General features: G+C 60.6%; 1 protein-coding gene across 3 annotated transcripts in view; it reads left to right on the top strand.

Moving 5' to 3' along the window:
• Positions 1 to 27,164, top strand: part of CCDC85C (coiled-coil domain containing 85C) — a 79,000-nt gene that overhangs the window by 36,901 nt on the left and 14,935 nt on the right. For all 3 annotated transcript variants that reach the window (XM_078447869.2, XM_078447867.2, XM_078447868.2), the window contains exon 2: positions 23,723 to 23,772. In XM_078447869.2, the coding sequence (XP_078303995.2) occupies positions 23,723 to 23,772 (50 nt within the window). The remainder of the gene's footprint in view (positions 1 to 23,722; positions 23,773 to 27,164) is intronic.

The following is a 27,164-nucleotide window of genomic DNA, read 5'->3' as shown; positions in this document are numbered from 1 at the left end:
CTGGGGTCAGCTGAGTCCTGCTCCCCCTGTCCTGCCCCACTCCGGCCATACTGTGGGTGGTGGGGGACAAGGGACAGAGGAGGTACTTCCTGGGTAAGAGGACCAGACAGCATTGAGAGGCAACCTGCAGAGCTAAAAGACCTCCAACTGGCTGACTCCTCCTCCGCAAAGAAGAAGGAACAAAACGGGAAACTTTTCTCATTACATGCTAATGGGAGCCGGATGCGGTCTTGAGCGCTAGGGGGAGCATGAATTTGGTAATTTCTGGAAAATTGCAAAGGCTTGTCCCCTTTGGCCCAGCCATCCCGCTGCTGGGGATTTCTCCTCCAGGTGAACTGGCACATGTGTAAATGGCAAGCCGGGGGGGCCACTCACCGCAGCGAGTCTGGGGCCGGCCGAGGGGTCCCTGTCCAGACCCAGTGCCCGCCACCCGCCATCCGCTCTGGGGGCCAGCCTCAAAGGGAAGGCGGGGCTCTGCCAGCCCGGTCTGGCTCACGCCCAGGAGCAGCACCGTCCACCTGCACCCTCGTGTAAGCACCCCTCACCCACAGGGAAGTTCGAGGGGGGATGCTGGCCCCTGGAGGCTGGGCGGCCCTTGGCAGGGGGTGATTTACATCTGCCTCTGCCATTACAGGGGGAGAATGGCGGCTGGCATGGCCCCGCCTGCCCTCGTGCCCTCCTCGTTTCACCCCGGTTGTCTCGCAGCTGCAGAGCGACCCCCGGGTCGCCTCGCGCTTCCGCCTGCTCCCCTCACCTGAGGTGCCCCCGACGGCCCAGCTGTGCCCGAAGCCAGCGACGCCTGCGGGCCGGGCACCGGGAGGCAGGGCAGGGTGAGTGGGGTGTGGGATGCGTCTTGGGCCGGTGCCCAGGTGTCCTGCCCACGGCCCCGCCGGGTCCCGACAGGATGAGCGATCGGCTTGAAGAGGCCGCTCGCCACGCCGCGCCATCTGGCGGGGCTATTGTGGACCACACAAAGGACAGAGCGCGCACCGGGGCAGGGGCCGGACGGGAGTGGACGGGACGCGGGGGAGGGGGACGCCAGCCTCCCGGCACCCACCGGCTGCAGGGGCCGGCCCCATTGGCGGCCACCGCTTCAGAGCAGGGATCTGGTTTATCGCTTCCTGGGGGGGGGAGTGACGAATGATGCCGCCCCCCCCGCGTCTTCAGCAAGAATGTTTTAAGCAACTCTGGTTCTGAGCTGATTTATTGTCCTGCTAAGATGCAAAGGCGGTTTTATGTACTAGGTAATTAAGTGGCATTATAGACGGCTCGAGAGTAAGTGGCTGCTGTTTTAATAATTAAAATAAATGACCCCTTGGCTGCTCCCAGCTCGATAGTGTTTTCCCTCAGTGTCGAGACCCCAGAGAGAGACAGGGCAGGAACGTGTGGGCGTGCGTGTACCTGTGTCTGCGCGCACACGTGGGTGTGAGGGCAGTTGTGCGTACCTGTGTGTGCGTGCCTGTGCGTGTGTGTAAGGTTGTGCACGCCCGTGTGTGCATAAGTGCAATGTGCGTACATAGGTGTGCAGGAGTGTCGTGCGTGGCCGTGCACATGCACACGTGAGTGTATATGCGTGTGTGTGTGTGTGCGTGCATACATGTGTGTGCGTGGGTGTGAATGTGTGTGTGCGCATGTGTGCATGCACGAGTGTGAGGTGTGCAGGGGGTTCGGGGAAGTGGCTCCTTTATACTCTCTGGTTCCCAGGACAGCTCTCGTGGCACACACATAACTCGGGGCGGGCAGTGGCCTGTCTTGAATAACCTTCCGTCCGCCCGCAAGGCAGGCTGACCCTGGCTGGGTTTTGGATGTGGTCTCCTGTGGACGGGGCGGCCCTGATTCAACCCAGTTGTGGTGCCATGTGGCTGTGGCTGTGGCTGTGGCTGTGGCCAGGCTGCTCCCCCTGCCCCCGTGGAGGCTCAGTCTCGGATTGAGAGGTGTGGAGCTCCGATTCTGTGCGGGCCCGGGGTGACAGCTCGCGGAGGCAGAGGGATGACCCTGGCCCCCACTGCCCTTGAGGCCTGAGTGACCGGTAGGGATGCCGCGGGCGGGACAAAGTGGTGAGCGGCAGAGACACATATTGTTGGGGCTCAGGCACCGTACTAGGCTCTTCAAATTTAATTTAATCTCACCGGTGCTGCAGAGGCCCACAGCTGAGAAAGCGGCAATTTAGGGACCTTCAGGTGCCAAGGTCACGAGGCGAGGATGGGTGTCAATCTCTCTCTCTTTTCCCCTCTGTTCTCGACACCCCCACCCCCACCCCCTGCCCCCTGGCCTTGCACCCTCCGTCCTCCCTACCCCTGTGCCTGTGGGTGCATCAGCCCGGCCCCCACCCCTTTGCTGCAGTGAGCTCCTGGGGCAGACCCTTGTCCTCGGGGTGTGTGACCCCAGGGCCCAGCACGGAGGAGGTGCCCTTGAGCATCTGGGTCTGGGTCTGCCTGTCCGTGAGACAGCTGTGGATCCCCCCACCCCCACCCCCCGACCTCGCCTCCTCCTGGCCCTGCCTCTCTAGGAGCCCTTGGCTGGCCCCCAGTGCATTTTCCCCCAGCGAGTGTCTTTTCAGGCTGGGTAAATGGAGGAATGCCAGTGTGGGTCGGTTGCCAGAGTAACGTGCCCAAGCTCATGCTGTCCCAGTGCACGTATCCAGACATGTAGGGGCTTAATTTTGCCTATCACATCAGTGGCAGCCGTGAGAAAGTTACCCTCGGGTGCTCTGGTTTACTGAAGGACCCTGGGGCTCCGGGGAACAGTTACTCTGGACAGGCGCAGCCTTCCAATGCTGCCTGGTGAGCCCCCCTCCCCACAGACTTGCAGGCTTGGGTCCTGCCTCCTGTGGGAGGAAGGGAGACACCTGCAGGTCCGGGAGGGAGGTTGGGGTGTAGGGCTGGCTTGGTCAGACCCTCTTTCCACGGTGGCTCCCTGTGGACTTGCTGCCGCCTGGCCCCCTCTCCCCAGTCTGTGTGATCTCTGAATTTTAGAGGCTGGACGTAGAAGTGGGCGGTGGGGGGCTGGGCCCCAGTGCATTATCCTGAGGATGTAGGAAGACGGCCAGGGCCAGGAGGTGTAAAATAAGCCTTCTCTTCTCTTCCCTCTGAGCCCCGGAGAAAGGCTGGTGCTGCCTGATCTCTCCTGTGGTTGGGTGGGCTCAGGCCCAGGCAGGGTTTGGGGGTGAGCTGTTGGCTGGGGGCGGGCCCCCAGAAGCCCCTAGTGTGGTGACAGAGAGCGGGGCAGAGGCTAGGACACTCTCAGGGCTGTTGGTCTGTGACCTTGGGGGATCCCGCCTCGAGCCAGCCTCTCCCTGGCTTCCTCAGCTCCAGAGTGTAGGACTTGTGCTGCTGGTTCGCAGAGAGGGGACCCCAGGAGCCAAACACATCCCAACACGGGGTCCGCTGGCTTCCATACAGAGTGGATATGGGCTACGTCTTAAAGTGACCAATTAAGGACACCATAGTGTGGCTGCCCCTGGGGCCCCTGACCCTGAGGTGGGGGGGTGGGGTGCTGAGAGAAGAGGTCCCCTCACACCCGGTTGACTGGGGTGGCTGTGACACGCCTCTGGGGGCCGTTTCCTCGTGTACAACCCGACGACTTTAGGATCTACCTGCTTGTAGGGAAGGCGCTTTGAGTAGCAGCCGAGGTGCCCCAACTTCCGTGTCCAGGGTGAGCATCGAAGCTTAGTGATGCCCTGATTCTCCAGTGGGAGGGGCCCGGCGGCCCTGTGAATGTCCCCTGGGGAGGGGGAAACCAAGTGGGGGCCAGGCGCCCTGCCACCAGGGAGGCCCCCGGCCACCCGCTGAGCCACACCCGGGCCACCGGCTTGTCTCCGGGAGGGATGAGATCCCTGCCGGTCCTCCCAAGGCCTGTAGGTCAGGAACACGGGTCTCCCGCCTCAGCTTCAGGTCTGGGGTGGGGTCTTTTCACATCTGCCCATTTAGAGGCTCTTCTGGCCTTGGGTCCCAGGAGACCAGAGTGGTCGGCCTGTGGGGAGGTGACTGCCCATTTCTGGCCTCCTCAGTGCCTTGGTCGAGGTCAACCTCGTCATTTGTTGCCTGGAGCAGGACCTCAGCACCAAGAGGGACGCTTGGGCTCCATTGAAAAGAGAGGCAGAGCCCCCCCCCCCCCCCCCAGCCCCAAAGGCAGCATGCCCTTGGGGAAACAGGTAAGAAGGGCCGGGGACTCTGTCCTGTCCCCAGCCCAGGTGTGGGCTGCCCTACCTGGGCCAGGCTGTGTTTGGGCCTTGTGGGAGGAGGACCTGGCCGGGAGTGGGGAACTCTACAGAGTTCGCCTGGCCCAGCCCTCTGGACAGGCTGGGGCCATATGATGTATGCCAGCTCAGCTCTCAGCCCGGAGTAGCATGAGAGGCCAAGGATGTTCCAACATGGCGGTGTCCAGGGGCGGTGCCACGTCTGATGGTTCATGCTGGTGAGTGAGATGTCCTAGCTGGACAGAGGGCTGTCCTGTGGCTGCAGCGGGATGTGGCCCTGGCTGAGCCGGGGGTAGCTCTGTCAGAGCATAGCTGTCTGCCTGATCAGCTCTTTGGCCCCTGGGCTCTGGGGGAGCTGTTTGAACCGCTCAGTGCAGCTAGAATCCCCCTGGGGCCACAGTGAACGCAGGCAGGCCCTGGGCTGGGTGGGGGCTTGATTTCTCCTCCTGGCTCTGTGACTCCCAGGGAGGCTCAGCCCCTCTCCGGACCTTGGTTTCTTTCTGTAGAAGGCATTTCTGAGGTTCCCATGGGCTCCAGTGTTGGGACAGAGCTGGGCTGTGGCTGTTGATTAACCAGACTGCGCCCTTGTGGGGTGTGTGACCGGCATGGCCCTTTCTCCGGGCTGTGGGGCCGGGTGGCAGGGTGGAGGCATGCTTTGAATCGAGGAGCCTCCCTCCAGGGCCTTCTAAGAACGCTTCTTCTTCGCACCCTCCTCTGATGGGCTCAAATGTCCATGTAGAAGGAGTGGGCTGGACCCATTGGATGTCCTTGAGAGTCAGAATTAGGAGTGGTGAGGGCCTGTCTGGCAGCTGGTTGATGGAAGGCTCTGGAATTGTTATGCGTGGCATTTACCGTTCCCCTTCCTGCCCTGTGGTTTTATGCAGGGTGGTTTTGCGGGCCTTCGTTCCTTCCAGTAATCCTGCTGTGTGTGTGTGTGTGTGTGCGCGTGCACGCGTGTGTGTGTGTGTCCGCGTGTGCGCATGCGTGTGTGCACATACGCACGCATGCGATCATCGCTGTTTCACAGATGGGAAAGCAGAGACTCAGCGGGTTCGTGAGTCATCCCGGGGTCTCCCAGCACAGCCCCTCACACCTGCCCGTTCTCCACGGAGGCCTGACCCTGGCTGCACGTCTGAGCTAATAAGATCCCCCCCCCCCCCCACTGCACGCGTGGGCAGGTGCGAGGGCCGCGTCGCATCCACGGAGAGGCAGCGCTTTGCCGAGAGCCCCTGGGGCCCCATCCCCGGTACCCAGCACACATCCGCCCAAGGAGGCAGCTGGCTTGAGCAGCTCTTGCGAGAGGAAGCGATCCCTGCTGTGTTCAGTGGAGGGGGGGAGGCGTTTATTTACTTCTAAGAGGGGTACGCGTCTGTCAGGGACGGGGTGGGGGGGTGGATTTGGACCAGTAGAAAGAAACCCAAAGCACCCATTTAGCCCAGTCCCCCAGACCCTGCTCTGAAGATTTCTCGTCTCTGGTCGAACTGTTTATTTTCTCCTCCGCGCACGACTGTTTTGGCCGCTGATTATCTTGCCACGTGTTTAATGTGGAACCTGGCTTTTTTCACTCAACGCTGCGTCAGATGCTTTTCTCCCTCCATCTTCGTAAACCTTGTCAGTGTCTGCAAAACATCCCTTCGGGGCGGGGGGTTAACCAGAATTTATGTAACCCTTGCCTGTTGTTGGACAAACGTAGATGGTTTTCCTGCTGGACCGGGGCAGCCCCTTTAATGCACGGCAGTGGTTCTGGATGACGGTCGCCCCTGGCCGGTCGCAGGTGCGGCTGGTGTTCGGCTGTGGCAGGGGCTCCGCGTGACCCCCGTGGAAGCCACTCTGGGGAATGCGGCTCAACGGCGCTCAGGATGGCAATGTCGGAAGTTGACGCAGTGTGACTGGCATTGGCTCAGCATTTTCCCGTTTTTAAAACATCTACAAGCAGAGGAGATGTTTATCATTCTTGCTGTCCGTTTCTGCCTTGTTTCTGCGGTTTTTGCCGAACCAAATACTTGGGCTCAGTCGCGTCGCCCCCGCACGGGGGTCAGCGTGAGGAAGCTGGCCGCGATGCCCTGTGGCAGGTCTCTGCTGATCGGGCTCCGGTCCGGGCCACGCACTGCACAGTCTTTAGCGTCCCTGCCTACGCAGTCGTCCTGTGACGGTCCATTGGCGTTTTCGCGGAGTGGGGACCCGCCACGTGTTTGGCTCAGTCTCACGTTGCCTCGTGATTCGAGTCGGAGTGTCTTGGGTGGGAACCGCCGTCGGCGATACGCTGAGTGCTCGCCCATCCTGTCGGGAGGCACCCAGAATGTGTCATCTTGGGTCCCAGCAACCTTGGATCCATTGGTCTCTGAGGTTTCTCGAAGTTTTCCCCGCTGTGGGGCGAGCGAAGTGATCTTTGTCATTAACAAATCCCCCGTGGGGCCGCTTTGAGACCGCGGTGTCCCGATCCTCACCGGACCCTCACCTGCCAGGGTGGCATCCATGGGTCGTCACTCTGGCCCGTGGATGGTGACTTCTGGCTCCCTCATTCCGTCTGCTCTCAGTGGTTGGCCTTCTGCCGGGAGGGCCTTCCCCTTCTCCTGCAGCGGCCTGTGTGTGCACGTGGTTTTTATCAGTGTGGACACAGGATTCTTATTTTATCCAACGTGATTGTAGTCCCCAGCTGTCATTGTGATTGTCATGGTCACCTTGCCTGGGACAAACAGCTGGCTGTGGGCCAGAGAGGAGAAGGGAGGTGGAATTTGACGTGTCCTTACAGGGTCACCGTGGAGCCTGGGGGCCCGGGGGCCCGCTCTCGGCCCGGCCCTGCCACTGACGGCCTGTGACCTCAGACAAGTTGGCGAACACCTTGGGGTCCCTGGTTCACCCTGATGTTAGAAGGAGAGGTTGGGACCGGCTGCCCTTAAAGGCCCCTTTGTCCTGACCCCGAGCTCCCCTCTGGGTCCCCTGCCACGCCTTGTGTGGTTGTTCTGTGGAGAGCTGGGGTTGGCTGTGGGGCAGTTCCTGGCGCCCAGCTGTCACCTGTCACCTGTGGGAGCAGTGACACACTCCTTTGTGCCCCACCCGCTCCCTCCCTTCCTCTTGGCACTTGGCCAGCTGGGGGGTGGGGGAGGGGGTGGAGCTTCCTCTGAAGGACTGAGGCCTGTTTATTCTAGGTAGTAACCAAACTTTGACCTCACCCTAGCGCCGGCTCTCTGCAGCTTCGCGTCTGTTCTCCTTCATATCTTCCTTGAAGAAACAGCTGCGTGGGCAGGTGGCATGCCAGTCTACCTGTGCCGGAAGGGCCCTTAGAGGCTTTCCACTTCCGCGTTGTACAGAGGGGCGTTCTGGGATCCCAGAGAGGGCAGCAGCCTGCCCGGGGTCACACAGCACGCGGTGGCACGGCCAGAACTTGAGCTCAGGCCCCTGGTGCACACAGTGCTGCCCTCACTGCAGGTGCCCGGATGCCCGTGTGCACTGTTTATGGTGACGAGCTTCTCTGGTCACGTCTCTCAGCCCCGGGTGGGGGTTTGAGCCTGTGGAGAAGGCCCCTGGTTCCCGCTCGGTCCCAGGGCGGGGCTTCGAGGATCGAGAGCAAGGTGCAAGGGCGTGAGGGGTGCTAACCTTCTCCGGGCGCCAGGCTTGGTGTGTGATGCCATTCCGCTGGAACCGCAGAGGGGTGTGCGTGGTCCCATGGGGAAGGACTCAGGCCTGGGCCCTGCACACTCGGGGGGCGCTGGCCTACTGAGGCTGGCAGGGGCTGGGGGGGGTCTTCCCAGTAGTGTAGGCTCTGCCAGAGGCGCTGTGGAAGAACTTGGGTAGGGGGGCAACCACAGCTCCTTCGGAGGGGTGGGGAGCATCCCTGGGGGGGAGCACCCCTGGGGAGCATCTATGGGGAGGAACAGCACTGGGGGGAGCACCCATGCGGGGAGCATCAATGGAGAGGAGCACCCTAGGGAGGAATGGCACTGGGGAGAGCACCCCTGGGAACAGCGGTGGGGGGAGCACCTGTGTATGGGGGGGCACCTGTGGGGGAGGAGCACCTGTGGGGGAGTACTAGTGGGACGAGCGCCCTAGGGAGGAGCAGCACTGGGGAGAGAACCCGAGTATGGGGGAGCACCTGTGTGGGGGGAGCACCGCCGGGGGGAAAATCCCTGGGGAGAGGCACCCCTGGGGGGAGCAGCACTGGGGGAGGAGCACCCTAGGGGAGGAGCATCCCTGGGGAGTTTAAGCAGCAAAGCAGTGGGCAGAGCTTCATGGAGTAACTGGAACAACACCGCTCCCGTGGCCGCAGGTGGTGGGGAGACGGGGTCGGCACAGAGTCACCAGGTGCCGGCCTGGGTGAGGCGCCCAACGTGGGCTTCCTCCAGAAGATAGCTCTGAGAAGGAGGCCTCCGTCTCAGATGGCAACGCCTAGACCTCAGGAGGAGTCCTTTGCTCAAGTGCCATGAGGGGATTCGAACTCCAGGCTTGTGCTTGTAAAGGCCGTGGAAGGACCAGTGAGAAGATTGTTCGCCACCCCCCCCCCCCCCCCCCCGCAAATTCCTGAGCCTGGGTGTTCCAGAATCCTCCTGGCAGCCCTGTGAGGGGGCATCACTCCTTCCTTTACAGATGAGGATGCAGAGGCTCAGAGACATTGATTCACTAGTGCAAGGTCACACAGCTGTGATTACAGAGGCCTAGCTGACCCTCCACCTCTCTCCTGACCTTTGATTCTGGCTCTGTCAGGGGAGGTCACTCTCTCATTGAGGATCACGGCCCCCGGCCCGTCCTCAGCGGCCTGGGGTAACAGGTGCCTGGCCAGCAGGACAGTGGGCTCCTGGCCTGTCAGTCCTATTTTGGGTTACCTGATGTCATGGTGGGAAGTGGAAGGTTTTCCAAGTCCTGTGCAGGGTGAGCAGGTGACCTTTGAACCCCAGAAGCTTATGCACCCCCTCCCATGTGGGGAGAAATATGGGTTCAAAGGGAAATTTCAGCTGAGTTTCCTGGGTGAGAGGTACCCTGGGCCTGAGGGTCATTGGGAGATCCAGGCCCACAGGTGATGGTGGGAGAAGAATGCAGACGGGTGACAGCTGGAGTGGGGGGTCCCCTGCACCACAGACACCCTGGGCCCAGCATCGGCACCCAACACCAGCAGTACCAGCCCTTTCCTTCCGGAGGCTCCTGGTGCCCGATGTCCCTCCGCTGTACCAAGGGGACGTTGAGGCTCGGGGATGGACGCTCTTGCCTAGCACACAGCCAGCCCGCACCTGCTGACTCCACGCCCAGGCATGCCTCACAGGGTGGTAGGGATACCTCCTCCTGGAACTGTAGTGAGGGCCCAGCCCGGGCCGGGGCAGTCCAGGCCTTCTGGAGCCAGCCTGGCCCCCGCACTGACCTCGGGCAGGCACACAGGGGTATTAGCTTCCCGAGTGGTTGGGTCATGTGGCAGGATCGCAGCAGTCCGGGCCCTGCCCATCTACCCTGTGTCCCAGGAGAGCGGCCCTCTCTGCTCCCTGGCTCGGCCGGGGCAGCCTGGGTGGGGTGGGGGTGGGGGTCTCGGGCTGATGGTGCAGGGGGCTGGGGGCCTGGCCTGGAAGAGCCTTATCCTTCTTCCCTGAGCCTCACACCGGGACTCCCCCAGCCTGGCGACAGTCAGATGAGACCTCCGGGTGATCTGTGACCACAGGCATCCTCCCTGGCCTCCCCCTCAGCCCAGGGTTCCCCTCTGTGGGCCTGGGGCTGGGGTTAGTGATGGCTTGGCTCATTCCTCCTCTTGCCACGTTCCTCTCTTCTTTGCTGGGCTCACTCTTCTGCCCGGATTTGCCTTGGGCCATCTCTTGGGCCTTGTTCCCTGGGGGCTTTGAACTGGGAGCGCAGTTCGCGGGGAGACTGAGCTTGGACTTGGCGGGGGCTCTGGTCTCAGCCTGTAGTCACCTGCTCGCTCGCCTGCCCCTCCCACCCTCCCCATAGGCCCCTGCTCTGTGTCTGTGTTGGTTGGCTGTTGGTCACTGGGGTCTGTCTAGCCCCTGAGCTGATGGTTGGGAGGGCTTCTCTGAGAAGAAGCACGTGGAACCAGCTCGTCCCCACGTCACCACCGCTTAGCGGCCCCTAGACTCCACATCCTGCAAAAATCGCAACTTGAGATCGAGGAGGTGTTTACTTTACAACCAAAGGGGATTCCGTGTTTGCTTCCAACAGCCTGCAAGCGTCACGTGGCTAAACTGGATTCATAGCTCCGCTTTTTAAAGTCGGTGGTGATGCACCGGCCTGTGCTAGAGAGTGAAAAGGAGGCAGGTGCTGGGGGCCCGGGTGAGCCAGTGGAGGTGAGTGTGGCCTGACATCACAGGCCCGGCGTGCGCCGCTGTCTCCTCGGGCTGAGCGCAGACGCGGGCGTGCCCTTGGCAGGCCATTCCTTCCCATCAAGGTCATGCCATTAAACGGTGGGCAGTGGGGGGGATGGGGTGGTTTTACTGAGTGCCTACTAAGTGCCTGGGGCTTTCAGAGCTGCTGCCTTTCTTAGACCTCGCGGCAGCTTCCCAGAGGTTGGTTTCTATCACTTTTTTTTTTTCTTTTAATGTTTATTTATTTTTGAGAGACAGGGAGAGAGAGAGAGTGCGCACAAGCATGCTGGGGAGGGTTAGACGGAGAGAGACAGAGAGAGAGAATCCCGAGCAGGCTCCACACTCTCAGCGCAGAACCCCACATGGGGCTTGAACCCACAAACCATGAGATCATGACCTGAAACCAAGAGTCAGGGGCTTAACCGATTGGGCCACCCAGGCGCCCCCGGGCTCTCCAATGTTAAACACTGGCGAGATCAGGTTGGGCCCACCTGAGATCTTCATCCAGAACAAGTCGCTTGTGACGCCACGTGGGGAAACTGAGGCTTCTGGTTACATGGACCGTGCTGCTGGGGCCTTTGACAACGTTCCTTCTCTACCCCACGCTGCCCCTTCCTGCAGGAACCTCGACGGCTGCCACGCGCTGGTGGCTTCTGTTGTTGGCATTGCCACCTCCAGGTCTGTCCTCTTGCCTGGAGATCCCTGGGCGGGGAAGGGGCTGGGCCCTCCTGCGGCCAGAGGAGTGCGCCCTCCCCAGGACTTTTGGGGGGCGGTGGCGCCTTTAAGCAGGCCTTGGGCCTTGTGGGTGATCCTTTGGTCCGTAGTCACTGTGCCGTGGGTTTTACGTGAAACAGGAAGTTTACTTTGCTGTCCCCACACCAAGTCTGTCATTTCTAACTGGGCGGGTCCTCACCGCCCCACCTAATTGCAGGGACGCTGTCTTGCTGGGGTTCCAGCGTCCCTGTCCTGCCCTCAGAGCTGTCTGGGTCATTTGGGACTCCCACCCCCGTTTCTCCGTTCCCCAAGGAAGGGGCTTGTCCAAGGTCACAGAGCATGTGGGGCAGGAAGGGGCTTGCTCTTGTCCCCTAACTGTTGGCAGGAAGGTGACCTCGCCTCTGGCAGCCTCTCTATCCTGTGGACCCCTCCTCTCCTCGGGGGGCTCTTGACCCGCCGCGGTTGGACTGCACCCCTCGGGAGAGGGTGGCCCCAAGGAGCTCACTGCCCATTGTGAGTCTACCACGGGCAGCCTGGTACCCGGGGGCCACGGAGGGGGCCTTCTGCCATCCGGAGTCTCCAGTGTCTCTTCTGGAGGGTGCGTCGTGCTGTTCTTCTTTTCCTTTTACGCAAAAAGCGTTATTTTTTTGTTAGGAATTCTATAAAAAGCAACAAGCTTGGACAGTAAGGAAACAACTATTTATTCCGCTGCCTACTCTCATCAGATCGTCAACAATAACGCACGTTAGGCTCAGAGCCTTTCCTCTTATGTAATAAAGTGTTATAGGTAGAGATGGGGTGCGCCGTGTCTCCACCCGACCCCCGCCCTGAGAGACCTTCAGCCTGGAACTCGGTGCTCATCATTCTCCTGCGTAGCGTTTTGCTTCTCTGGTAGGTCGTATATCCGGAAACGACGTGTGATGATGCGCCTTTGTCTGCACGACGTTGTATCTGTGTGTGTCCACCAGCTACCTGCGCCCGCTGTGTTTTTGAGACCTGTCCCTAGTCATCTGAGGACGTTTAGTTACCTCCTTTCATTTCTACCTCTCCTGTTTCGTTGTTTGGTCAAAACTACAGACCATCCTGTCTTCCAAGGGGATGCTGTGGTGGTGTCCTATTTTGCGCTGCCGTGGCCGGTGCTGCGGACGCGTTCTTGTACGTGTCTCCTCGCACAGCTGTGCCTGGGCTCCTTGAGGGCGTGCACACCTTGTATAGGGCAGGAAGCTGCGTCAGGTGCCCCAGTGGGCACCCCGCGCTCCCCGGTTCTTACGCACTTGCCATCACACCGACTTACCCCTTCACGCTTTCTGCCAGTCCAGTAACTGAGGTGGCATCTCATTGTCTTAATTTGCATTTCCCTGATGACGCACGCAGCGGGCGTCTTCTTGCACATTTCCGTCTGTGACTCACCTTCCATGGAGCCTGTGCCCGTACTCACGTATTTCCTTATTGATTTATAGGAGTCCTGTGTGTATTCCGTGTGACCCTCTGTCCATTCTGGGGCGGGACTTGAACACGGCACTTCCCCGATGGCAGCTGGTCTTCTAACTGTGCCCACAGATCTGTCGTTTGCTGTTCGGCAAGGTTGTAATGTTCACACAACGGGGTTTGACAGGCTTTCCCTTTATGGTTTGTTCTTTTTTCTTTCTTTTCTTTAAAAAAACCTTTTTTTTAGTGTTTATTTATTTATTTAATTATTTTTTTAAAAATTTTTTAAATGTTTATTTATTTTTGAGACAGAGAGAGACAGAGCATGAACGGGGGAGGGGCAGAGAGAGAGGGAGACACAGAATCTGAAACAGGCTCCAGGCTCTGAGCAGTTAGCACAGAGCCTGACGCGGGGCTCGAACTCACGGACAGTGAGATCGTGACCTGAGCCGAAGTCGGACGCTTAACCGACTGAGCCACCCAGGCGCCCCATTGTGTTTATTTATTTTTGAGGGAGAGAGAGAGAGAGCGGGCAAGAGCATGAGCAGGGGAAGGGCGGAGAAAGGGACACACAGAATCCGAAGCAGGCTCCAGGCTCCCAGCTGTCAGCACAGAGCCCGACGCAGGGCTCGAACTCACAAGCTGTGAGATCATGGCCTGAGCCGAAGTTGGGCGCTTAATCGACTGAGCCACCCGGGCGCCCCTCTTTTTGTCTCTTGAGTGAGAAAGCCTTTGTACCTGAAAGCTGCGGTGGTTCATTTTTATAACTGCTGCATTGAGACAAAATTCTCCTGGTTTATATGTAAATCAGTGTAGTGTGTTTTTGAGTATATTCACAGAGTTGCACAACTATGAAAATGGATTCCAGAGCCTTTTCATCACCCTGGAAAGAGGCTGTGCCCATTAGTTGTCACTCCCCAATCTTTCTTCCCCTTGGCCCCTGGCAACCGCTGATCTACTTTCCGTCTCTATAAATTTGCCTGTTCTGGGTGTTTCATACAAATGCGAGCCTACAGTATGTGGTCTTTTGTGAAGGCTTCTTTCCCGTGGCATGAAGTTGTAAGGGTCATTCATGTTGTAGCACGTCTCAGAAAAGCCTCGATTTCAAGTTTGCCTTTTCACGTAGAACGCTCTGTCCCCGTTGGAACTGCTTTCTGTGTGCGGTGTGAGGTTGGGATCAAATTTTGTTCTAGACGATGGCCAGTCAGCTGCTGCAACTCTGTTCACAAAATACTCCGTCTCTACCCCACAGGCACAGGATGCCACGTGGGCCACGTGCCAGGTGTGCAAGCTTCTCTGGGTCCCAGTCTGCCCCCTCCACGTGGCTTCGGCATCTTTCCGTGGAGTCCGTTCCACACGGAGCTCTCTTCTCTGGGCTCTCACCACCCCAGCAATCCCACCACCTGGCTCGTGATAATTTATTCTTGTTTTCACTGAGTCAGTGAAGCCTGTGCAGACGTGATGCTGCCTCCCGAGCCTTTGAGCCCCACCACTGCTTCTCATGTGTAGGGTGAAGTGCTTGCTGAGACGTCAGACCTCTTTGCCTCACCTCCGGCTCCCGTGTGTCTGGGAACAGGGATCCCCTGGGTCTGATGGCCCCACCACACCTAGGTTTTCCCACTTTCCTGAGCCTGCTTCTTTGGCCACACGTTCCCACCTCTGCACATGGCTGGAGTCTCCTGGTGTCCTGCCCCCGCCAATGCCTCCCCGCTGTTCCTGCGTCTTCTGAAGGACGGCTGGTTCCATTACGCAGGGCCTGGCACTCAATAGAGACCTGACTGACATCTAATGAAAAAAACAACCCCCCTCCTTTCTCCCGAAAGTAGTCTACGTCCCCCCTTTTTGCTACCAAGGGGGCTTGCCACATATATTTCGGGGCTCAGTAAATGTTATCTTTCCCCACCCCAAGCCCATTTCAGACCTAAGTCCTGCATACCTCAGCCTCAGCAAAATCCCTGCACTTCGGCTGGATGGGCTAGGGGCTCCTCACAGGTGGAGCCGGAGAGGCGGATGGTTGGAACAGTCACTGCTCAGCATAGATCAGGGGTTCCCAGCCTCGCATATGTGTTAAAATCACCTGGAGGACATCTAAAATGCATGTGGACGTCCAGGGACCTGCCCTAGAGTTCAGTGCAGTTGATCTCAGGGAGGAAGATAGCAGATATCAAAGAGTCCCTGGGGAGTGTCCGTGCCGCCATGCTGAGAGCCACTGGCCCCGGTGTGGCTAGGTGTCCTTGCCAGGCAGCCGGGTAGACTTTGGTTCTTGGCCTTTATGGATGATTTCCAATCATTCACAGTGAAGTCAAGGTTGGTGGGGCGGAGACTTGGACAGCGCCCTCACCCACACCTGCACATACAGGTTAATTTCTGGGAGCGAAATTAACAGGAGGGGAATTCTCTTTTTCCTCTTCTCCTCTGGCTGGAAATAATGACACCGTTTCAAATGGACTTGCCAGGCTTTCTAAGTAGTAGATGGAGAAACGAGTCTGAGTGTTTGGTTTGAGAATACCAGAGGCGACCAGGCGGATCCAAGCCGGGCACGTTCTGAATCAGCCAACTTGGACACAGCTTCCTGTTTGGCTGCTCCCTCGAGATTGCGGTCCGGGTCTGGAAGCCATGTGGCTTTTCTGGAATTAAACGCCAGGCACCCTTGAGGCCCTGGGTAGACAGGGTGCTGATCCACAAGGGTCCCCAGAGCGGTGCAAGAGCACGCAGAGGGGCAGACAGCGAGCAACAGGGCAGCCATGTGTCTTGGGAGAGGCTGAATGGCCAGCAGGGACAGGTCCCAGTTTTCATTAACGCAATTATTTGTTTTTCTCAGCGCCAGTTAATTTTCTTTCCTCTGTGGGCTCAGGATGGGGAGGGTGGGGCTCCGATTGTGGCCATTCCGTTTCATCTCTTGAGTTAAGGTTTCCGTGATCCTGCCTGTCTTGGCATGGAGGTGGAGTGGGAGGGGCTGGGTGCCAGCCTGTTGGCACAGAGGCTGCGGGGCAGTGTTCTCACTGTGTGACTTTGGACTTGATACTTAACCTCTCTGAGGCTCAGGCTCCTCTCCACTAAACAGGGCTAGTAATGACAGGACCCGTCTCATCAGCTTGGCATGAGGATCACATGGGGTGACGCTGGGGGTTTTGCCCGGCACCTGCTCTAACCTAGTAGAAGTTCAGTGTGTGAATGGGAAGAAGGTGCCGTTCTCAATGCCCTGCGTGGATGTGAGAACCCTGTCCCACTCCTGGGGCTCTGGGAGTCACTGCTGAGCTTGTGGCTAGTGGCCTTGGCCCGGGCCCCCCTGCTCACCTGCCCGGCAGCTCAGGTGGGCAACCAGGCAGAGGAGGGAGCGGCAGGGGCCAAGGTGCCCAGCCTGGCTCAGTGCTGCCACGGCTCAGAGGCGTCCTCACAGGAACCCGATGTTCCCCCCGATATGCCTCCCTCAGTCCTCTCGCCTTCATCCATAAGTAATACCTGTCTCACATTCAGCCCGCGCCTCTCCGGGCTGCGGTGTGTGCCAGGAAGCAGATACTGATGGCCTTCGAGCAGCTCAGGTGCTCCCCAACCTGCCTGCCATGGTCTCGCTTCTGTGCCTTTGCTCACGCTGTGCCCTGCTCAGACTTGCCTTCCATCCCCGCTCCACTTGCCTGCCTATCAGCTCTGCTTGCTTTCATCTCAGTCCAGGGCTCAGCTCAGATGCCGCCTCCTTCAGGAAGGAGCCCCTGATTTCTCCCTGCCCTCTCCCCCCCAGGCTGTATATACCTGTTCAGTCTTTGCCCCCTCCATTAGGCTGGGGGATCCTCTGAGAAAGGGGACCATGCCCTTGGACGAGCATGCATGGCTGTTGGTCCTGCTGGTGCCTGGCTTTGTGAGCTTGGGCAGACCCGGTCACTCTGTGAGCATCCTTCTTCTCCTCTATAGGACAGGCTTTCTGCTGCCCTCCTGGCAGGGTCCCTGGGAGGGTTTGAGCGGGCGCACTGCACTGAGGTCAGGAAACAGCTTCTCGTGTCTCCTCACCTACGTCGGGAGCCTTCAACATTCCAGAGGCTTCTGTCCAGCAGAGGCCCAGCGTTCAGGAAGTAGGTGAGCCTGGGGTTAGAGCATCCCCCGGGCCCCTTAAGGAGATGGACCATTTCCAGGTGCTGCTGGAGGGGACCGGGAGTGCGATGTGTCAGACGTGAGGGCGGCAGGGCCATGCAGCTCCAAGACATGCTGATCTGGCCTGTGGGCGGGACAGGGTGGGACAGAGGCCCCTCGGGGACTGAGCACTGGCCAGCGGGGGCCGGGCGCTGCAGGAAGGGTGGCCTCTGCTTGCGTCTAGAGCCCGGGGCTGCACTGAACCGGAGGAGGCCGCTCCGGCCGTGCGTGGTCTACGAATCTCACTTCACCTCCCTGAGCCTCAGTTACCTCATCTGCACGTTGGGGGCATCTCCCAGGCCTGGCCCCCCGGTTTTGATTTCCAAGCCCCGACCTACAGGTAGTGGTAGGCACTTGCTGTCCCTTGGGGCGGAGTCCTGGCTGGGGAGAAGGGAGAGAAGCCGAGAAGCCAGGTCCACGGGAGAGCAGATGTGCTCTCTCTCAGGAGCCGGGTCCACCCTCTGGGGCAGAGGGCCGGACGCCCGGAACGGCGATGTGCTGGTGTTTGATGAGGCCCTTCTGCCCCGATGGAGCCACAGGCCCCGGTGCCGGCCCATCTTAATGAAGTGGAAGGAGAAGGGAATGTCATCAACTGAGCGGCGGTGTGGAAATGTCAGCCACCCCCACGGAGGAGGCCCAAGGCGGGTGCGGCCCGGTCTCCTGCTAACGAATGGCCTGCCACCAAGCCTGCCTGTCCCCGAGACCTCGTGGGGACCCCGCTCCGCGGGAGGCGGCTGGGAGGGGGGCAGGGTTGGGAAGGGAAGCAGCTGGAGAGTCAGGCCCCATGTGTCACTGTGTGTCATTGTGCACCACCCCCCCCCCCCCGGCCCCCACTCCTTCCTAGGCAGAGGGGGAAGATCGTACTTTCTCCTGAGCTGTGACAGACACTGTTGGCGCTCTGCCCAGATCCCCGTGGCACTTACTGCTTCTGTGTGCACCGTGCACTTCACCTGCTGGTGCCTGTAGCTCTCCGGGTGGGCAGCGCTGGGGCATTAGCACCTGTCCCCCGCGAGCTGCCCCCAGCAGCGAGCCCTGGGGCAGGGGGTAACTCTGAGACCCCCCCCCCCCCGGGCAGATTGACACCAGCTTCATCGGCTCCTTCTGTTCCCCGCCTCACCTCCCGACTCCCGTACCTGGGCTCCCTGGGATCACCTCCCACACACCCCGCGTGTACTTGAACGCCCGCCGCACCCACACTCAGACGTAAGCTCGCGGTGTGGCCGGCCGTTGCTGTTGGATGAGATTTGGAGGGACACTTGCTCTTAGCACCTTGGATGCTCTGCTTCTGGGTCTTTCTGGGGTGTCCTGTGTGGGGTGGGGGTGCTGTGTCACACATGGTCTCAGGCTGAGTGCTTTTATTGGAGCTCCTGCCAGTGGGACCTTGTAGGGTGGAGAACTGACCAGCTGGCAGGTGTTTAGACTTTTCCCGAGGGCCTGCTATGTGCCTAGGGCTGAGTTGGTGACGAGGGTTTACAGGGATGATTGGATGTGGACTCTGGCTCCCAAATTCTTTTTTTTTTTTTTTTTTTTAATTTTTTTTTTAAATGTTTATTTATTTTTTGCGAGACCGAGTGTGAGCAGGGTAGGGGCAGAGAGAGAGGGGGAGAGAGAATCTGAAGCAGACTGCAGGCTCCGAGCTCTCAGCACAGAGCCCGAGGCGGGGCTCGAACCCACGAACCGTGAGATCATGACCTGAGCCAAAGTGGGATGCTCAACCGACTGAGCCACCCCGGTGCCCCTCAGATTTTTACCATTCGGACTAGAGGGGAGGCTGGGGAGGGTACCTGGCCAGGAGGGGAGGATGTGATGTGTCGCCAGACCCACCCTCTGAGAAGGCAGGGGTGGACTCGTGGTCTGTACCCGTGAGGGGATCTTGCAGACCCTGTGGGCTCCATGAGACCCTCCCGTCCGCGGGCTGCATGACCCTCCATGTTCTCCCGGGAACACGGGATCTGCAAGGAGGCCGGGGCGAGGGCCAACGCTCTAGCTCCCAGAAGCAAGAATATCGCAGGCCCCTCTCCCTTGCCGCCACCACACCCCCCCACCGGCCCCCAGATAGAAGCTGCATTGTGAATCCTCCAGAATTGGTCCGGTGAGGCCTGGGAGCAGCCTGCGGAGGTCTGAGGGGACACACTGGCCAGCCCAGCCCCAGGGGTCCCTTCAGTAGTCACCTCTCATTTTCCCCACAAACAGCCGAGCCGGGAGATGACGCATCCCTCCCTTGGGGCTCTGTTTCTCACCACTGCAAACCCTGGGATTAATTTAATTACACACTCATCTCCGAGAGGCTGGGGCTCAGAGGCGCCCAGCGGGATCACGAGTTGCCCAAGGCTGCTGGGAAGGATCATCCTCCCAGGGAGCCCGGCCCTCCGGGGTCTCCCTCCCCTGTTCCAGAAGGTCCACCTTGCTGCCACTCTTCCTGCTGCAGGACACCTGCTCTGACCCATGGGCAACGAGATGTCTGGCTCCTGGGCCCCTGGCAGGGAGCAGAGCCTGGTCTGGGGAGCTGAGTGTGGGGATGGGATTGAATGTGGCCGAGGCAGCCTCGAATCCTCTTAAACTCGGGGGGGGGGGGGGGGTGAGGTGGGGTGGGGGAGGGGGCAGACTCAGGCCTCAGGAACGGCCCCCAGACCAGAGCCGGGAGAGGTGGGCAGAGGGGGCGCTGATTGGCCATCCTCCTGGCCACCCTTCTGCTTCTGTGATGTCCGTGGGTGGCTCTGCAAGATGCTGGTGTGAGAATTTAATCCTTTCTCTCTCTCTTTTTTTTTTAATAGAAGAAAGATTTCTCCCTCCTCTGGAAGTAGATTATTTGAAAATTAACAACGAGTGGTGTGGATAAATAGTCACTTGTCCCCGTATGTGAGCACCACCGTCGATGTCCCCACGTACCTCCCTCCTGAATTTATTTCCTTGCATCGATATTTTTACGCACAGGAGCAACTGTGTGCACCTTTTTACGTCCAGTTCTTTCCACTGGGGGGGGGGGGGGCGGGGTAAAGGGTTTTCCATACTGTCGAGGAGAGACATCCTTCTTCAGCGCGTCGTTTGAATGACAGGGCATGGCTCTCTGCTGTCATTGGACAAATGGTTGTTTCCATTTCTGGCCACTGTCACCCACGGTCTGCATTCCTCATAATCAGAACGAACTCTTGAGGATAGATTCCATTGGACGCATCAGATGATTTAAAATGTTTTGAGACCTCCCCTGTTGTGCTCTAGGAATGAGAAGGAAAAGCCCAGCAGACCCTGGTGGTCTGAAGGATACTCTGTTCTCTGCAGCTGCGTGGGGTTTGGGGCAAACCTCAATGGTGGGTTGAGTGGGGGCAGCGCCGGATCTGTGCCCCCGTGTGGCCTGTGTGCTGTGGCCCGTGGGCCCTGAGGTCTGCTCCTGGCAGCAGCGGGTGGGGGGGGCTGGGGCATTGTTGGGTCATTTGTGGCCTTGCCTGTGTCCCTTCTCCTGGTGCCGGCTCTGTCCCCGCTCTCTTTTCCTCGCTGCCATGCTGGGAGGTGCGGGCTGGACCCGGCCGTGGCCGAAGGATTGGCTTGCTCGGGCAGGAACAGTGGTGTGTGTCCGGCCCGCCCTCAGTCCAGAGAGGGCGCTGAGGCTCGGTCGGCACATCTGCTGACTCCTTCCCAGTCCGTGACTCTGGCTGTGGTCTGACCAAGAGGGGCAGTGCTAGGGGCACCTGGGTGGCTCAGTCGTTCACGCCGGATTCCTGCTTTCGGCTCAGGTCACGATCTCAGGGTTCGTGAGTTCGAGCCCCGCGTCGGGCTGTGCGCTGACAGCGTGGAGCCTGCTTGGGATTCTCTCCCTCTCTGTCCCGCCCCCGCTCGCTCTCGCATGCTCTCTCTCTCAAAAAAGATGAATAAACTTAAAAAAAAAAAAAAAAGGGAATGCTAGGAGCTCCTGGTGGACCCCTAGAAATTGGCAGAGGGAGACAGAACCACCCCTATACCAGGAAACCGGGGCGGAAATGTGCCCACTTCCCGATGGCTCGTGGAGGGCAGGGCAGGCCCCTGGTGGCGTGCAGGTGACTGGTCCCCTCCTGAGTTCAGGGCTGTGCCTGGCAGTGCTGCCCCCGGTGGGGGCCGCGGTGAGCAGGGGGGGCCGGCTCGCCGCCGTGCCCGAGAATCAGGCGGTCGCGGAGGGTCCAGGAGAGAGGCTTGACCGAGAATCACGTCTTCTTTCTGGGACGCGTGCCAGCTCCTCCTCACGGTGCTGTGCTCTCAGCTCACAGCAGCCAGACGCTTGGGGTCGTGGGCCCCGGGCGGCGGGGAGAGGGTCTGGCAGCCTGGGCCCTGGGCTCCCCTGCTCACCCGCCCGCAGCGGGGGACGCCGCTCCCCTCGGCCTTCGAATCTGCAAAGTGGGGCGGATGCCTGTTGGACCCTCGCCAGGTGGTGGGGCTGCCGGGTGGCACCCCCGGGGTGGGTCTTCCCTCCCCCACCGACCCCACCCAGAGGGAGGCCACACAGGGCTCGGCTAGTTACTTGGGTCTCCTTGTCTTAAAAGGCGAGACGAGAGAGCTGGGAGATCTCTGCAGCGTGTGTCCGATTCCCCGGCTGGGGTCCCAGGGAACCCTCCTGCCAACAGCACGCAGAGGACACGAAGAGGTGGGGAACCCCAGCTGCACCCCCTCTGCCTCCCCATGCCCAGAGGGGCCCGGCACACCCTGAGGCCTTTCCCATCAGGCCTGTTTGCTTGGGTGTGATGTGGGAAGTGTCTGTCCGTCCTGGCTGACTGAGAATAAACTGAGGCTGGGGGGCAGGCATAGGGCATGCACACGGGGTCCTAACGGGGAGGCCCTTGGGGACACCCTCCGCCCCGGGCTTCCGTCCCACCTCTGCTGCTGCCCTGAGTTGTGCCGTGAACAAACCACTTCAACTCAGAGCCTTGATTTCCTGGCCGTCAAGGAGCTCTGCAGGGCTGGGGGGTGGTGAGGTGGTGTGGGGGGCAGCCCCCCACATGGGGGCTCCCCAGTGCCATCCCTGAGGGTGAGGGCGGCAGGCCTGCGGGGGAGCCGCCCTCCTCCCTCTCCAGCAGGCCCCGCATTCCTGGGAGCTGAGTGGTGCTGACTCGGGGTGGGAGGGGCCTGTTGTGTCATTTCTCAGGGGTTAGTGGGTGGGCCCGGCCATCCCCCCCATTCCTGCTCCCGGGCTAGGCTGATGCTCCTGGGCACAGGCCAGGGCTGGGTGGGCGGAGCTCCCGAAGGCCCTGCCCATAGTGCCCCCCAGCAGGCAGGTCACTGGGCAGAGGGGGCACCTCTGTGTGCAGAGTGCCTCCCGTAGCTGGGGGTAGCCTCAGAGTGTGGCCTTGGTGGCCTTGCTGATGGATGGGCTGGAGCTCTTGAGGCCTGGGCCGAGCCCCAGCCCCAGCGGAGGGAGGTTCTGGCCTTCTGAGGAGGGGACCGCCAGCTGAGCATGAGTGGGGGGGGCGGGCATGATATCCATATCACCCAGGGGCTCATCGGGTAGTGCCGGCTGTGTGCGGGGGGCAGATGCTTCATTTTCCCTAGGTGGCCCAATGGTCCAGCTTGTCCCACAGCACAGGTGTGTTATGAGTCCCGCAGGGTCCACCTCCCAAGGCAGTGCTATAGAGAGGTGGCTTTGGCCGAGGGTCCGGTGGCTTCTCTGGTGGCTTTTCTTTTTTTTTATTCTTTAAATCTTTATTATTTATTTTTGAGAGAGAGAGGGAGAGAATGAGCAGGGGAGGGGCAGAGAGTAGAGGGAGACACAGAATCTGAAGCAGGATCCAGGCTCTGAGCTGTCATCACAGAGCCCGACTTGGGGCTCGAACCCACGAACTATGAGATCACGACCTGAGCTGAAGTCGGATGCTTAACCGACTGAGCCACCCAGGCGCCCCATGGTGACTTCTGAGATAAAGGGCTGGGGAGCCCGGGTGTCCTGTTGAGGGCAGGAGGAGCAGTGAGTGACTGGCCCGGTGGACGGGGTGCAGGCTGGTGTCCGGGCCGCGTGAACCCCGGTGCGGTGCTCATGTGGACAGGAAGCACGGAGCCTGTCCCTTACCGGGTGACCTGTCTTTCCACCTGCACAGCCACACCTGCCGTGATGGTGGCGTCCCCTTGCCTGCCCTGCCCTGCCCCTCCCTGCCGTGTGTCCCGCGGCCCGCTCCTGGCCCCTGTGCTCTGGGTTGCCCTCGGCTTCCACCTCGGCAGGCTCCCTCACCCCAGCCTGGCCCGGGGTGACTGGGTTAGCGCTTCTGTCCTCTGCTGGTGGGGCTGATTTCTAGCCTGATGGGGAGGCAGGACCAGGGCTCTGGGAGGCAGGACTGGGCAATTTATCTGCCTTTCTTTTTTTTTTTTTTTTTTTAAATTTTTTTAACGTTTATTTTTGAGACAGAGAGAGACAGAGTATGAACAGAGGAGGGGCAGAGAGAGAGAGGGAGACACAGAATCTGAAACAGGCTCCAGGCTCTGAGCTGTCGGCACAGAGCCCGACACGGGGCTCGAACCCACGGACCGTGAGATCGTGACCTGAGCCGAAGTCGGACGCTTAACCGACCAAGCCACCCAGGCGCCCCTTCTGCCTTTCTGATGTGACTGTAAAACGTGTGAGGGTGGTGAGGGAGGGTGGCTTTCACCCCCTGCCGCTTTCGGAAACTGGGGGTGCACGGTTGGGGAGCGTGTCCCTGGCTTGGCCCAGGGCGCGGCCGCTGGCTGCTCTCGTCGGCAGCGTCCTCCAGGAAAGCTGGTGGCTCGCCCACAGTACGTGCGCCTCCCGAAGTTCCTGTGTGTCAGGCAGGGTGGAGCGGAGGAGTCCCGGACGCCTCAGGGGCCTCAGTTTCCCCACTGTGCCGGGGACGGGGCTCCCTGGACCCCATACCCCGCTGTGTGCCGCCCCTTGGCTGTGAGGGTCCCATCAGGGCCTCCGATCGGGGGTGTGACTCTCACCGGAGACCGAGTCTGATGACCGAGATGCTCCCTACTTGTGTCGTTACAGATCCCTCATCCACCTACATCAGGCAGCTGGAGACCAAGGCCCTCGCACAGGTAAGCTGACGGGGGGTGGTAGACAGCGGGGGGCACTGCTCTCGAGGGGCCCCCACCCCCACCCCCCACCCCACCGCCCCAGTGCCCACCCGTGTCCCAGCCTACCTGGGGCTTATAGCCACCCACCTGCCCCCACTGCCGTCCGGAGTCACCCCCTGGAACTTGGGGGTCACGGACCTAACCCTTGCGCCACGGCCTTTGGGGTGTCTCCCATCACAGCCTCTCCCTGCTGTCCCCAGGAGTCTGTGAGCTCCTCGGGTCAGCCCTAGGCCTGTCCCAGAGATGGTGTGCACTGTGCAATTGCTGAAGAAGGGGCCGCTTTGCCCCTCGGATGGGCAGATCGAGGCCGGAGAGGGGGCAGGCACACCCCCACTCTCTCCCGCATGGAAACCTCCCTGCTCCTGCCGCCCTTATTCCTTTCCCGGCCGGCCGGGGTCCGCCCTCCGCCCACAGGCAGATGAGGCTGTCTTATCACCGGCTCGTCCCCGGCACAGGGAGGGCAGGTTAGAGGCTGGAGGATGAGGACAGCACAGCGGGGAGGCCGGGCAGGGTGACAACCAGTGCAGGGGTGCACACGGCGCTGCTCCTGCTGAGGACGGCTGGAGCGGAGCAGGGTGGTGACTGCCAGGACGGGGGCCTTCTCTGCCGTGGGTGGGGACAAGGACGGGAGGCTGTGGTCAGCCCCGTGTGGGGTCCCGGGGGCCACCTGGCTTGGGCAGCCGCTCCAGCCTCTCTCTCCCTTGTCCCCATCCTTGGCTTACTCTCCCCTCCCCCTCCCCTGCCATGCCCCCAGCCCGTAAGAGTTGGCCAGAATGCCCAGAGCGTTTCTCTGGGAACCAATCCCGGGGAGGGCTCAGCTGCCCGGCCCCGTTGCTAGGCGACCAGCAGGCTTGGTGCCACTGTCCCGCTCGGGAAGCCCGAGGCACCCTCTCTGCCCGTTGGGTGGCTGCTGGGAGGCTCACGGCCCCGGCACGTAGGACAGCTCCCACCACGGCCATGCCACGCCTCACCCCCACATGGGCTGTGTGGGCAGTCCCACAGCCTAGCAGGACTCACTTGTCCACACCGCCAGGGCCACCGCACCCATGCTGTGGTATGTCACCAGGCACTGAATTGCAGGGCTGGTTTGGTAACTCTCTATATGGTTCAGGTGCTGTGTGGCAGAAGGGCTTGGCCACAAGACCTGTTGGCTTCTTTGCCTCCTCGGGTGGGGCAGGGCTCGGGTCTCACCTGGCCCGGGGGGCGGCGGGGGGGGGGGGTTGCTGGGGCACCTTGCATTCTGAGTGGGCCTGATGTGGGGGTTGATAAGGAGGGTATGTGGCCTGGGCTGCAGGAGCTGTAGGCAGAAGTGATGCTGGGAGAATTGGGGGTTGGGGAGGGGCAGATTTAAGGCTCGGGGACCTTTGCCGTGGGCAGGTGCCCACTGGATGGCAGAACGAAGGCCAGGACCACGATCTGGACCCGAAGCTTCGGGTCAGTGACCTCGTGAGTCTGTCCCAGCCTGACTGTCCTTTGTTTCATTGTTCCCTTGGAGGAACACGTTGAGAGCCCAGGCCCCGAATTCAGGATGCTGTTTGCGATGTGGTTCTGTGGTCCAACCGGGCATTGCTTGTGGTCCCTTTCCCACAAACACAGGAGTGTCCCCGACCCCGGGGCCACATTGTCCCACTGGGAGAATATACCCCGATTCCCAGTGGTGGGTCTGGCTGTGGACTTGGGGGAGATGTGCACACACTCAGGACCTGAAGTAGGGGTCCCTTCTAGTCCTTTCTCCCTGGGGGCGCCCCTGCTGTCACAAGGGAGGCCCTGGATGGCTGTGCACGTTGGCCCCGTGCCCACATGTGCAGAGTTGGATGTTGTCAGGGGCTCTGTGTCTGGGCAGCAGGGGGACAGCAGACGCCTGAGCAGTGGTTGGCTCTGCCCGCCCCCCACTCTCCCACCCCCAAGCCTGCTGGGACCTGCTCCCAGGGGTCATACCTGGGGCCTTGGCCTGGAGGCAGCAGCAGTAGGGCTCTGTCCGTCCTCCACTGGTGCCCACGCCTGGGCCAAGCAAAAAATACCCAAAGATGGGGGCTTGCAGACCCTCGCTGGGATCCAGGCTTGCTGGCTGCAGGCGGTTAGACTGAGATTTAGGGACAAGAATGAGCTTTGCCTGGCTTACTGCTAGTAGAGGGACAGTGCCGGGGACTCAGCATCCAGCGTCCCAAGCATCCAACGTCAGCCACGTGGTGCTGGGGCCTCGGCCCCTCTCCGCCAGTGCGCTATGTGTCCTTGACCCCTTATTGTAGCAAAACGGTTGGGCCTCAACCTACGGTCAGCAACGACACCCAGGAGCCACTGGCAGATTGTCTCCAGGGTCACGGCCGGGGTTCCTGCTGCCCTCCCACCTGCTGTCACCAGAGCTTGGCCCCGAGGGTGGGTTGGTCATCTCACTGCAGAGGAGGGCACTGCTGTTCTGAGCCTTGCAGGAGAGATGAGAGACAGACAGAGACAGTGAGACAGCCGCCCCCCCCTCCCCCCCCCAGGCCTGCTGTCAGCTTCCTAGTGACAACTCAGACCTCATTTGCTTTTGGATTCCTGGGGCAGCTCAGATGGCACCATTCGGTTTGCTCACCTGTGAAATGGGCTTCGTGTATAGTTCGTGTATAGTTGGTGACCTGCTGTGCATGGCCCTAGGGGTTCGGGGGTGACGAGGCACGGGCCTGACCACCTCCTTGTTCAGCTAGCAGGACTCATGTGCATGAGGAGGCTGCCGGAGGAGGACGGCAGAGGCGGGGAGAGCCCCCCAGGTGGGACAAGGCCCACGATGGGAGTACTGGCCTCGTTCTAAGAGAGTCCAGGGAAGGAGGGGTTCAGGCACGGCCCCCTCCCGACAGCCTCCCTCCCCAACCACCCCCAGGGGGCTCGGTCCTTAGTCTGAGCTCTCAGCCCTGTGAGCCGCCCTCCCTTGCCGCTAGGCTGTCGCGATCCTCCCTTGGGGAGCCTGCCCCCCACCCCTGCCGGGCTGTCGGCGACTCAGGGACTGGCTGCTGGGTCCGACCGGTCACATCTGCATCTCCGGGGCCTAGCTCAGCTGGACCAGGTGGATACATCTCGGGGAGCCCCTGGCCACCCACCCACCCAGAGTCCTGGGGCAAGAGGGGAGGCTGAGGCTGGCTCTTGCCGAACCAAGGACGAGCTGCTTCATGAGGTGTAGTGAGCTGGTCATCTTTGGAGGCAGTCACGTGATGGATGCCCACATTTGGGAATCTTGGAGAGAGAGATTCCTTCCTGCCACGGGTGGGCTTCTGGCCTGGGTCTCGTGAGCTCGGGCTTGTCAGATTTTATGATTCTGGCACTTAAGCCTTGTCGTTGAGATCAAACCGCACGGGAACCGCAGGAAAGTCCGGCAC

Source organism: Panthera onca, chromosome B3 (assembly GCF_046562875.1).
Source record: "Panthera onca isolate mPanOnc1 chromosome B3, mPanOnc1 haplotype 2, whole genome shotgun sequence".
NCBI classification, from domain to species: Eukaryota; Metazoa; Chordata; class Mammalia; order Carnivora; family Felidae; genus Panthera; species Panthera onca.
The sequence above is the reverse complement of the archived record's forward strand: the minus strand, read 5'-3'. Positions and strand labels throughout refer to the sequence as shown.